The sequence below is a fragment of the Mandrillus leucophaeus genome, unplaced genomic scaffold, assembly GCF_000951045.1.
Source record: "Mandrillus leucophaeus isolate KB7577 unplaced genomic scaffold, Mleu.le_1.0 Scaffold2, whole genome shotgun sequence".
In the NCBI taxonomy this organism is placed as follows: Eukaryota; Metazoa; Chordata; class Mammalia; order Primates; family Cercopithecidae; genus Mandrillus; species Mandrillus leucophaeus.
Window position 1 is genome coordinate 11,251,866 of NW_012102031.1, and position 12,617 is coordinate 11,264,482.

The following is a 12,617-nucleotide window of genomic DNA, read 5'->3' on the forward strand; positions in this document are numbered from 1 at the left end:
CAACTTCAGTCATTATCCACTGATGGTCAATTTTGTTCTATGTACATCTCAAATCTTCCTCTCAAACACCTCTGGATACTTTTTTCAGATCTAATTCTCATGCTATAAAATTCACCCTTCTAAAGTGTTTTCAGTTTTTTTTAAATTAATTAATTTATTTTTTCGAAATGGAGTCTCGCTCTGTCACCCAGGCTGGAGTGCAGTGGTGCGATCTCAGCCCACTGCAACCTCCACCTCCTGGGTTCAAGCGATTCTTCTGACTCAGCCTCCCAAGTAGCTGGAATTACAGGCACCCGCCACCACGCTCAGCTAATTTTTGTATTTTTAGTAGGGGTGGAGTTTCACCATGTTAGCCAGACTGGTCTCCAACTCCTAACCCCGTGATCCACCCACCTCGGCCTCCCAAAGTGCTGGGATTACAGGCGTGAGCCACTACACCCGGCCTTCAGTGTTTTTTAGACTATCTACAAGGTGGAACCATCACCACCATATAATTCTAGCACATTTTCATCATCCCATGCCAATTAGCAGTGACTACCCATTCCTCTTCCCCAAGTCCTTGGCAGTTGCTCCTCTGCTTCCTCTCTCTATACATCACTGGAGTATTTTAAAGCAAATCTCAGATATCAAGTCATTTCACCCATAAATATTACAGTGAGTATTTCTAACACATAAAAGCTTCTTTTTTTTTGGTCTCTAATGTAGCCAAAGACCTAAAAACATAATAATAATTATTTAATATCATCTAGTATATCATCAGTGTTGAATAGCCTCCTGTTAATTGATGTGTTCCACTGTATGCAGACAAGGCCTTCATATTCATGTGGTTAGTATGACATAAGCCTCTTATGATCTATAACAGTTCCCTTTCCTCTGTTTTTTTTTTTTTTTTCTTGTCATTTATTTATTGGTGGGGGACACCATTTTTCCTGTAGAATTTCCCACACGCTCATTTGGCCAATGGCAGCTCCATGTTGTTCCTCTATCACCTGCCTTCCCTGTAAACTAGTAGTTAAATGCAGAGATTTTTATCTGAATCAGGTTCTGGATTCTGGCAAGAATACTTCCCTAGTGCAGGGTGGGGGTAGGGGCTATTATCTTGCATCACATCTGACTGACAAGTCTCTCTGTTGAGATGTTAAGATTGGTCCTTGAGCTCAGGTATCGTCTGCCTGATCCACACATTTTCACGTTTCCCATCAGCCTTTCCCCAGTGGCCCTGGTATTGATCAGCATTGCCTCAATCTGTTACTGCATTAGGGGCTGCAGAAGGATGATGTTCTAATTCTCTTGCTTTTGCATTTAGTAGCTAGAAATCATCAAAGAGAACATTTCTTCTTCACTGTTACTTAGTCATCTTTTTGGAATAATCAGATAGTGTCTTAGCATCCTCCAAAGATAACCAATGACCTTTTTGTCATTGGTTATTAATAATTTAATATATTTCAATCTATTGAAGTCACTATTTTTTCTGATACTTAAGTTATCCCATCGGTGGCTAATGGGAGCCCTTCTGAGTTGATTTATATGTCTTCTTGACACGGTAGCTTTCCTTTCACTAGCATGATAAGATGTTTTGAACTCATCTTGTACATTTTCTGCCCAAACCTGGAATCAGTCATTTCCCCAAGGAGTCATGGAAGTCTTTCAATAACATAATGGTTTTTAGAGACCACATCTGGATGCTAAATACGTTTATTCTTATTTTTTTGGCCTTTCTGAGCCTTTTTGGCAGACACAGGAAAAAATGTACATATGTTTTTAAGAGAAAAATACATCATAAATTCATCCTGATATCTTGAATTCAAATCTTAGATTACAACACTTATTTATTTTATTTTGAAATTGTATCTCTTTTCTCTTACATTTAAAAATATTGGGTCCTAATAGCATTATTACTATTATAATGGCTTTAAAATAGCAATACCATTATTATTACTAACAAGTTGAATAAAATTTTATATTTCTTAGCAGTTTTTAAAAATCTTTTGGATATTTTCTGCTAGGGATATATAGTTACTATTGTGTTGATTTTTTTTTTTAATCTGGTTAAACATGTGCCAATTACTGATCAAGCTGTTAAGAAATAAATTCTAGTGTGAAGGACAGTCAAGTAAGTATATCATAATACTGTGGGTTATAAGTAATAGTAAGAATTTATTTATCTAAGAAATGGAATAGCACAGAGATCCACGTTCTCAGCTTTCTGTTACAAAGTCTCTTGAAATAATTCCTTTCTGTAAGTTTAAGCCACCAGCCTGATATATTGTTAGACTGAATAACTTTATTTTGTTTTCTATTTTCCGGAAATTCTTTTCTCCAGTTGATTTATTTTGTTTTATAGTTAATAACCACTTTTGCTTGCTTCCAAAGTCAAAATTATAAAAACAAGATATATACAGTGAAGACTAGCTTCCATCCCCATCATCTCCTGCTTCCCTTCCCTCTATAGGTAACATTCTCATTTGTTTTTGGTTCATTCCTTCATTGTTTTTTTTGTTTTTTTTTTTTTTTTTTTTGAGATAGAGTCTCACTCTGTTGCCCAGGCTGGAGTACAAAGGTGCAATCTCAGCTCACTGCAACCTCCATCTCCCAGGTTCACGCAATTCTCTTCCCTCAGCCTTCCAAGTACAGGTGCACACAACCATGCCCAGCTAATTTTTGTATTTTTAGTACAGACTGAGTTTCACTATGCTGGCCAGGCTGGTCTCAAATTCCTGTCCTCAAGTGATCCACCCACTTTGGCCTCTCAAAATGCTGGGATTACAGGCGTGAGCCGCCGCACCCAGCCTGTATTTTTTAATCAAATATGTGCATTGCCCTGCCCATAAAAAAATTCTTGCTAAAAGTTTGCATGTTGGCTGGGCATGGTGGCTCATGCCTGTTATCCCAACACTTTGGGAGGCCAAGACTGGAGAATTGCTTGAGCCCAGCAGTTTGAGACCAGCCTGGGCAACATGGTGAGATCCTGTCTCTACAAAAAATAAAAAATTAGCGAGATATGGTGGCACATGCCTGTAGTCTGAGCTACTAGGGAGGCTGAGGCAGGAGAATTGCTTGAGCCCAGGATGTTGAAACTACAGTAAGCCGTGATCATGCCACTGCATTCCAGCCTGGGTGACAGAGGGAGACTCTGTCTCAAAAAAAAAAATAAAAATAAAAATAAGGATTGCATGTTATCCTCATTATTCTGCACCCTACTTTTTTCACTCCATAACAGTATGTAGATCCTCCTCATTGCCTTCGCGTGGCTGCAAAGCATTCGATTGTATTCATGGAGCACCATGGATGCAGCTGTCCCCTGCTGAGGAGCTTGTGGGACAGCGGTCAATGCACCATCCCGGTGGCAGTCTGCCCTAGATACCTTCTTATCCCAAAAGCCTCCTCTGGCCAGAGGACCATCCCAACATCCCTCCAGCTCCATCCACACCTCTAGGCCGCCCACCCCTGTCTTCAGGATCTCATCTAACTCCATCCTGTCCTCAAGGCTTATGGTGGAGCTATAAACCTCTGAGAGTACAGAATATGGCCCAATTGTTGACAAAAAACTTTCTTTTTTTTTTTTTTTTTTTTTTTTTTTTTTTTTTTTTGTTTTTGAGACGGAGTCTCGCTCTGTCACCCAGGCTGGAGTGCAGGAGCACGATCTTGGCTCACTGCAAGCTCCACCTCCTGGGTTCACGCCATTCTCCTGCCTCAGCCTCCCGAGTAGCTGGGACCACAGGCGCCTGCCACCACGCCCGGCTAGTTTTTTTGTAGTTTTAGTAGAGACGGGATTTCACCATGTTAGCAATAAAGTGGGATGAAGAGAGTAAAGAGAGCTGGGTGGGAGGAGCCACCTCACCTAGAGTAGCTGGGGAAGACAGGTCTGAGATGCTGATGCCGGACAGGATCCTGAATTAAGAGAGGTGAGCCGTGCAGGCCAGGAACAGCACGTGCAAAGGCCCTGAGGCAGGAATATGCCAGGTGGATTCTGGATAGAGGGAGGGGACAGTCTTATCTGATCTCTGCTGCTGAAACCACACCTGGAGTCTGTTGTGTAATTCTGGGTACCACATAGTTTAAGAGATTGTCAAATGTGGGCATTTCAAGATGGTGAAGGGCCTGGAAGCAGCTCATATTAGGAATGGGTTAGGGAAAGAATGACTTGTGCACACCTGGGTGGTCCATTCAAGTGGATGAAGTGCAGACACAAGGCAGAGGGCTAAGACTTGCTCTATAGGATAATGAGAGCCATTCATTCATTCCTGGTGCGATATACAGCAAAACAGGTTAGAGGTTCCCTAAAGGGGAATGAGCTGCCTTGCCTGATAGTAAGCTTCCTGCTACTGGAGATATTCAAGCAAATAGCAGACAGTCTACTAAGTATGTGGATGACTTCCCCATCCCGGGTTGGATTTTGAAATTTGGAACAGGAGACCTCTGAGCTGAAACCCATTCAGAAGATTTGGAATTGCATCCTGACTCCTCTCTCCAGTTTCTCTGCCTCTGTCTCCACTCTCCCTCCTTGCTCAGCCTCAGGACAGAGCATACATGCATGCATACACACACACATACACACATGTGTGCACACAAGCACACAAGAGGGTAAAGCAATTCAGAAAGCAGGAGAGGAGAAGAGTGTGAGAACCTGAATGGGGGAACCATGAGGGGAAGGAGGCAGGAAAGACAGAGAGGAAGGAATGAAGAAGAAATGAGAAGCAGGAGAAGAATGGCAACATTGAAAAGAGGTCAGGAAAACTGAAGGAGACAGAGTAGGAGGTGGAAGGGAGAGGCTGGAAAAAGATAAGACAAGAAGTAAGCAACAAGGAAAAATCAAGGAGGAAAGAGGTGCAAGAGGAAGACAGATGACATTAAAAGTAACAGGAAGAGTGGCCGGGCATGGTGGCTCATGCCTATAATCCCAGCACTTTGGGAGGCCAAGGTGGGAGCATCGCCTGAACCTAGGAGTTCGAGACCAGCCTGGGCAAGATGGGGAAACTCCACTTCTACAAAAAATACGAAAAAGAAAAAATAGTCAGGTGTGATGTCATGCGCCTATAGTCCCAGCCACTCAGGAGGCTGGGGTGGAGGATTGCTTGAACCTGGGAGGCAGAGGTTGCAGTGAGCCCTGATTGCACCACTGCGCTCCAGCTTAGGTGACAGAGCAAGAGTCTGTCTCAAAAAAAAAAAAAAAAAAAAAAAAAAAACAGTAAGAGAGAAGGCAAGGAGTGAGAAAAGGGGAGAAAGGGGAGGGAGGAGAGAGTGAGAAGGCAAGGAAGGAAGAGAAAGGAGAGAGAGAAGGCGAGAGGAGATAAGAGAAGGCTGAAGAGGGGCGAGGGAGGCTAGGGTGTGGGTGGGTCTGTTTTGGAGAGTTCACAGTGGCCCCATCATAGCCCCTGGGCAGGGAATGGGTAATCTTGAATCACAGCTCATTGAGGGCTTCCTGTTTTCAGTTTGTCTTTGTGAACCCTTGGAGGGATTTCCAGCCAGTAAATAAAGCAGAGTGCCAAGACTCCCTGCCCAGGCCAGCAGCCATTTCACCATCCTCAGGACTGTGTCCCCAGTGCCCTCTCACCCCAACTACCCTCTCTGGCCTGAGGACCATCCCAGAGTCCCCTCCAGCACCCACCCACCCAGGTTCCAGACCACCTGCCCCCTTCGCCAGAATCCCGGAATCCTTCCGGTTCTCAAGAACTTGTGAGGAAGGCAGAAACCCTCAGAGAACGCAGCACCCACCCAAGAATGCACGGAAATATCCACCTTGTAAAAGACAAGTTTCCTTGAAACACAGTTTCTTTGTCTTTTTGTGGAACTCCCTTGTTTTTCCTTCCAGTTTCTTGCCCCCCTCCCAAATTATTAGCAGGTCTTGATCCAGCCTTCTTAAATTCAATCCAGAAAACTCGTGTAGAGCATGTGCAATGTGCCTGGCACCAGTGCAATAGCTGGGGACAACACTCGTCTGTCCTCAAGAAGCTCACAGTCTAACGGGGAGACAGAAATGGTGGTTCCAGGGGTAGAATCAGTTTTTTATTGCCCAGGTGTCATACAATGTGGGAGGCCCTCCGTAACGAAAAAGAACATAAAATCAGCTGGATGTGGTGGCACCTGTAGTCCCAGCCACTCAAGTGGCTGAGGTGGGAGGAATGCTTGAGCCCAGAAGTTCAAGGCTGCAGTAAGTCATGACTGCACCACTGCACTCCAGCCTGGGTGACAGAGTGAGACCCCGTCTCTTTAAAAAAAATAAATAAATATAAATATAAAATAAAATAAAAAGGAACATTTGGCCAGGGCCTTTCCTGAAGCTTTGAAATGCCTTTGTATAAGAGACCTGGGCTCACACCTGTAATCCCAACACTTCAGGAGACTGAGGTGGGTGGATCACTTGAGGTCAGGAGTTCAAGACCAGCCTGGCCAATATGGTGAAACCCCATCTGTACTAAAAATACAACAATTAGCCAGGCACGGTGGCACACACCTGTTGTCCCAGCTACTTGGGAGGCTGAAGCAATAGAATCGCTTGAACTCAGGAGCCCGAGGTTGCAGTGAGCCAAGATTGTACCATCGCACTCCAGCCTGGGCAACAGAGTAAGTGAGACTCTGTCTCAGAGAGAGAGAGAGAGAGAGAGACCTGGGTTCCGTGCTCACTGTTGGAGAGAACAGAATGGGACCCCAATGCACAACCACTCAAACGAAGACAGAAGAGAAGGGTTCCCGGAGGGTGGCTGCCCACTCCGGAATTAAACCACTATCTCTGTGCTTTCTCCCTTTGCTCTCTTTGTCTGCTCTGTGAAAGAATGCATGATGTATTCCACAAAAATTTACTTCAGGCTTATATAATAATTGGGATACATTTCAGCTGCCATAACAAAGACTTAAAATGGTGTAAACAAACTAGGACTTTCTTTCCCTGCTCTGCACAAAAGCAGCCCAGGGCTGGCGTGGAACCACCATGGTTTCATGGCCATGGGCTTCTTCCATCTTATGGATCATCCATCCCTGGTGTATTGCCCTCAGCTACACTGTCAAAGATGGTCCACACTCAAGCCAGCAAGGAGAGAGAAGTGGGGAGTAGAAAGCCCTCCCCTTCCCTTTAAGGGCACAGCCTGGAAGATCGTACACCTCTTCTGCTAACATCTTGTTGGCCAAAATGTGGCCACACAGTAGTATGAAGATGCCAGGGAAAGGAGAGAGAGTAAAGTGTACCCTGGGTGGACACATGCCCCCCATATCAGGGTGTATCATGACTGTAAAGCAGGAAAATGATGCTGTGGGCAGCTAGACACCTCCGAGGTAGCCTGCTCTGTGCTCAGGGCTGTCTAGGAAACCAAGGTGCTAAAGAAGTTCTGGTTCTTCCCAAAGCCACCAAGGACAGAAATGTGAATTAAACAAGCCGTCCCTGCAAACACTCACCCGATTCTGTCATTTTGGCAATTCCAATTCTCTCCACCTGACCCTGGATTCTGGCAGAGATGCAACCCCAGGACCATCAGAGGGGCATTGGAGAAAGAGGTGGCAACAGAGACTGTGAAGAAGTTGCCAGAAAGAAAGGGTGAGAACTGGGAAAACAGTGGTATGGAAATCGTATTACCCAAAGTTCACCAACTTCAGGTGCTACAGAGGGTCAACGCAGGGCAAGGACCAGAGGCATTCTACGGGATTTGCCAAAGAGGGGACCAAATCAGTCGCAGGGAATGGTAGGGAGTGAAACCTAGAGAAAGTGGGTTGAAGGGCAAGTGGGGAATGAAGATGTAGAGAGAGACAGTGGAGACTAACTGAGGTTCTGAAAAGCAGGAACGTGTTGAGGAGAATGGTGGATTCTTGATCACGTTAATCCAAAGGATAAAGAATCGGCGAAAAGCAAGAGACTAAAAATAATGAGCAGAAATGTGATTTGGCTGCTTTAACGAAGACCCACATAATAGGCGCCAGGCGCAGTGGCTGAAGTGTGTAATCCCAGCACTTTGGAAGGTCGAGGTGGAAAGATCGCTTGAACCCAGGAGTTTGAGACCAGCGTGGTCAACATAGTGAGGCCCTGTTTCTACAAATAGTCAGAAATTAGCCGGGCCTGGTGGTGCACGCCTGTAGTCCCAGCTACTCGGCAGGCTGAGGCAGGAGAATTGCTTGAGCTCAGGAAGTCAAGGCTGCAGTGAGCCATGGTCGCGCCACAGCACTCAGCTTGAGTAACACATTGAGACCCTGTCTCAGAAAAAAAAAAAAAAAGACCCAGAGAACAGTGGCTTAAACAAGATTAAAGTTTCTTTCTCTCCCGTGTAAGAGTCCAAGTCGAGGGCTGATAGGGCGCTTCACAGTGCTAGTGACCCGGGTCCTTCCAACTTTCTACTCAGCCATCCTCAACATGCGGTTTCCACCTCATGGCCCAAGATGGCTGCTGCTGCTCATACCATCATGTTCACATTCCCAGCCAGAGCAAAGAAGGAAAAAGGACGGGGAAGATTATCTTCATCTTCAGGGCACCACCCAGAGGTTGCTCATATCACGGCTACCCAGTTTTCATTGGCCAGAGCTTGGAGACTCGGGCACATCTACCTGCACGAGAGACTGCAGCAAAGTAATCTCTGGCTGAGGAGGCCAGGTACCCAGCTAAAACCAAGGGCTTAGAAGACCCAGAACAAAGGGAGGAGGCACACCACCACCGCTGCAGCCGGGAGGAAGAAGGTGGGGTAGCTGAGTTTGAAAAGGGCTGGAAAATAGGGAACTCTTGCCTGGTCATGTTTATTTTCTCTGCAAATTGAGACTTGGAGTCATCACTCAGAGAGCCAAGAAGAGAGGCGGCTTGTCCAGCCTCTCTCCTGTTGCTGTTTGTGTCCGTTATGGTAAAACAGGCAGGCACCTATGCACAGACCCCTGAGATGGTTCAAGGAAAAGCTGTGCCTTTGGAGTCCAGAGTTTCAAGCCTAGCTCTGGGCTCAGCTGCTTTACAACCTTGAGCAAGTCAAGAGATCTCAGTTTCCTTACCTGTTAAGTGACCACAACAGTGCCCAGCCTGCCCACAATCCTGTTTGGACCCCACGGAGAGCTGTAAATACCCTGCGTAAGCATCGCAGCTGGGCAGATGTGAGTGGGCATTCTTGTGGGAGGGCCAGAGTCGCCGAGTCAGTGCTGAGCCTCGAAGGGCAGGCAGAAAAGGGCTGAGAGGGAGATAGGAAGGACGTGAGATGGGGTGTGGCCGAGACCAACCCCACGCAGACCGCCCAGCGCCCAGCCACTCCACAGGGCTCTGCCCATCTCTGACCCAGCATCAGAACTCCTCTGCTGTCGGGGTGAGGGTGACAGGGAAGAGGGGAGCCGCTTCTGAACAAGCAGGGCTCCCATGGCCAGTGGGAGGGAGCAACTGACCCAGCCGTCCACAGCCGCTGGGAGTCAGCCTCTGTTCTGTCTTAAGATCACTATCACGGAGCCTTGGCCTCGTCCTCTGCGCTTGGCCTTAGAAGCTCTCCTGGGACCTCTCCCCAAGCCCGGGACACCTCTCTGTGTTCCTGGCTCAGCCCAGTCAACAGTGTGAGTTTCTCTCCCAGCCTCTGGCCTAGCAAAGCCGGCCTCTCCAGTGTGTGGCTGTGTGCGCACACACAAACATACACACACACAAACAGAAGCACCACATACTATACACCACATGTACAACACATACCACACACATCACACACCACACACACAAACAAGCACCACATACTATGCACCACATGTACAACAAACAGCACACACAGCAAGCACACCACACACATCACACACCACACACATCACACACCACACACATCACACACACAAACACCACATACTATACACCACATGTACAACACACAGCACACACAGCAAACACACCACACACATCACACACCACACACACCACACACCACACACACATAGAAACAGCACATACTACACACCACATGTACAACACAGACCACACACAGCAAATACACCACACACATCACACACCACACACACACAGAAGCAGCACATACTACACACCACATGTACAACACAGAGCACACACAGCAAACTCACCACACACAAATATATCACACACTACACACACACACCCCCATATAAACACACAAAGAACATACCACACGTAGCATACATCAAACACATGCAAACCCACCACACACAGACATCTCCCACAAACTCCACAACACACACCAGCATACACGCTCCCTACACATACACACCACACACACATGCACACTCCCTTCTTCCTAACTGGACCCTCTGTGTCTCATATCACACCCCTCCATTCCATCCTCTACACAACGGCTTCAGTGATTTTGTTAAAACGCAAACTACGCCATTTCCTTGTTTAAACTCCACTCCCTCTTTCAGCGGCTCTCCAGAAAATTCAGGCTAAAATCCTAGCTCCTTCCCAGAGACAGTGGCCCTCCAGTCTGTTCCCCGATGGCCCGTGCAACATCCCCCGTCAGCGAGCCTGTGCCACCTGCCCTTTCCCCCACTGTGGGTTCCTCGCGCATCTCTGGAGGATGGCCCTACAACTTCATCCATCTGAAACGTGTTCATCCTTCCAAACCCAGTTCAGAGCTCACCTCTTCTGTAAAGCTTTCTCGACCACCCAAGCGGAATCGCTCCCTTCCTCTCTGCAGCTTGTGTGGTGTGTGGTGGAATGATTTGCTTCCCGTGTCTGTCTTCCCTGCCAGCAGGTGACCTTCTGAAGGGAATTCATGTCTATAGACAGAGCACTTGTTCCTGGCATGGGGTGGGCTCAGTGAACACGGGGTGGGTGGCACTCATCCCCCTCGTCCTCCCACACAGATCAAAGTGGAAAACCAGCTTGACTTCCAGGACATCACCAGCGTGGTCGCCATGGCCAAAACCTACGCCACCACTGAGGCCTTCATCGACTCCAAGTACGACATCCGCGTCCAGAAAATTGGATCCAACTACAAGGCTTACATGTGAGTCTCTGGGGCAGGGGCTGGGGGAGCATGGGAAGGGAGCCCAGAGGTGCATGTCCAGCCACTGTCTCCTGCACCCAAGGGCGCATTATTATCCTCCATCCTATCTCCTTACTGCCTTTCTTCTCTGGCCAGTGCGGCCGAGGGGCTAATACTCAGTCACTGCTTATCCCCAGGCAGATATTTGCCTACCCAAGCAAGGGCTGTTTCCTCCAGAGCAAGAAAGGTGCTTGGCACGTCTAGGGAACTGCACATACACACAGGATATATGTCTTTGAGAGAGAAATTTGGGGACAAATCAAGGAGGGCTATGAATACCTTGCTGAGGGTTTTGGATTTTTTTTCCTCTTCTGAGCAAAGGATCTGTGTTTATTAAAAGCTGACCATGAGGCTGCGAGCTGCCAAACGGTTTCTCTGAAGCCAATAAGACCAATGAGGAGGTTACACCAGATTTCTCTGCCTGCAAGCAACAGAAACCACACATCATTAACTTAATGGGTTTTTAAAAGGGAATTTATTAGAAAACCATGGGTTATCAGAAACTTAAAAAAAGCAAACAAAAAAATCTCCCAACTCAATTATCAGTTTCGGAAGCATTAGGATACAGAGCAACCCAGGAATGTGGGCAGCCAGAAATAATAATAAACAATTTTCACGGCATCCCCACCGGTAAATGAACCTGCCCTAGTCATTTTCGGGGCTTAACTCAAGATTGCGATTCCACGGAAAAAGTACTGATTAGTCCAACTTTGACTGTGTTTTATTGATTAGAGAAAAGCAGTATGGAGAGTCCCACCATGAAGGCATGCAGTGTGGGCAGGGCCATTGCCTAGTGGAAATAGAGGTGCTGAATCTAAAGGAAAAGGAAAGAATGCCAGGCGGAGAAAAGCAGCCCGCCTTCACCTGGGTGGTTCAACAAAGGATGGATTACATGGGGCTGTGGTTATGAGGATGAACGGGGACTTCTGGAGTAGGTGGACTGTCTCGTCCTTGGGAGAGGTCTTCGCTCCAAGCCCTCTCTCTGTTTCACTCTGGAATGTTATTGTTAGTTCCACTTGAAATGATGGGACCCCAGAGGGCCAATCGCTGCCTGGTTGACAAGCATTTATGGGGCACTGACTGTGTGTAGGGCTCCATATGTGAGGACTGCAAGGGTTAGCCCTGGACAGCTGGAAGGTGCCTCCATCCACAGGCTTCTGTGTGGGCAGCTTGTGCTTTAAGCTAGGGGTTGGCAAACCACAAGCACAGGCCAAATCCAGCTGCCACCTGTCTCTAAATACAGTCCTGTTGATCACAGCCTTGCACACCCATTTACGGATTGCCTGTGGTTGCTTTGGCACTACCTGGATTGCCTAGACCAAGGGTCAGCAAACTTTTTCTGTAGAGGACCAGGTGGTAGTTTTAGGCTTGACGGGCCATATCGTCTCTGTCGCAACTACTGCGCCCTGTCATTGTTTGTGAAACTAGAGGAGGTGCAGGCAGTTGCCCTAGAAGGAAGTATTCGCAGGAAAGGGATGGAACTCATTTTCAAGGAGTAACTCTGCCCTATTCCACCAATCAACCTCTTCCTCCCACGAGGCAGGCCAGACCTGCCCCTGCTCTCAGATGGCCTTGGGGTGATAAAGTCACCTCCTCCCTGCCCACCGTGAGTTATGGCCCATTCCAGTGCATTCCTGAGGCCCCCACCATAGGTCATGATATCATTTCCCT

General features: G+C 47.2%; 1 protein-coding gene across 1 annotated transcript in view; it reads left to right on the top strand.

The window, feature by feature from the left end:
- SYN3 (synapsin III) overlaps positions 1-12,617 on the top strand; it is a 613,179-nt gene that overhangs the window by 575,065 nt on the left and 25,497 nt on the right. Inside the window, exon 8 of the mRNA XM_011978990.1 lies at positions 10,765-10,907. Coding sequence (XP_011834380.1) covers positions 10,765-10,907 — 143 coding nt within the window. The remainder of the gene's footprint in view (positions 1-10,764; positions 10,908-12,617) is intronic.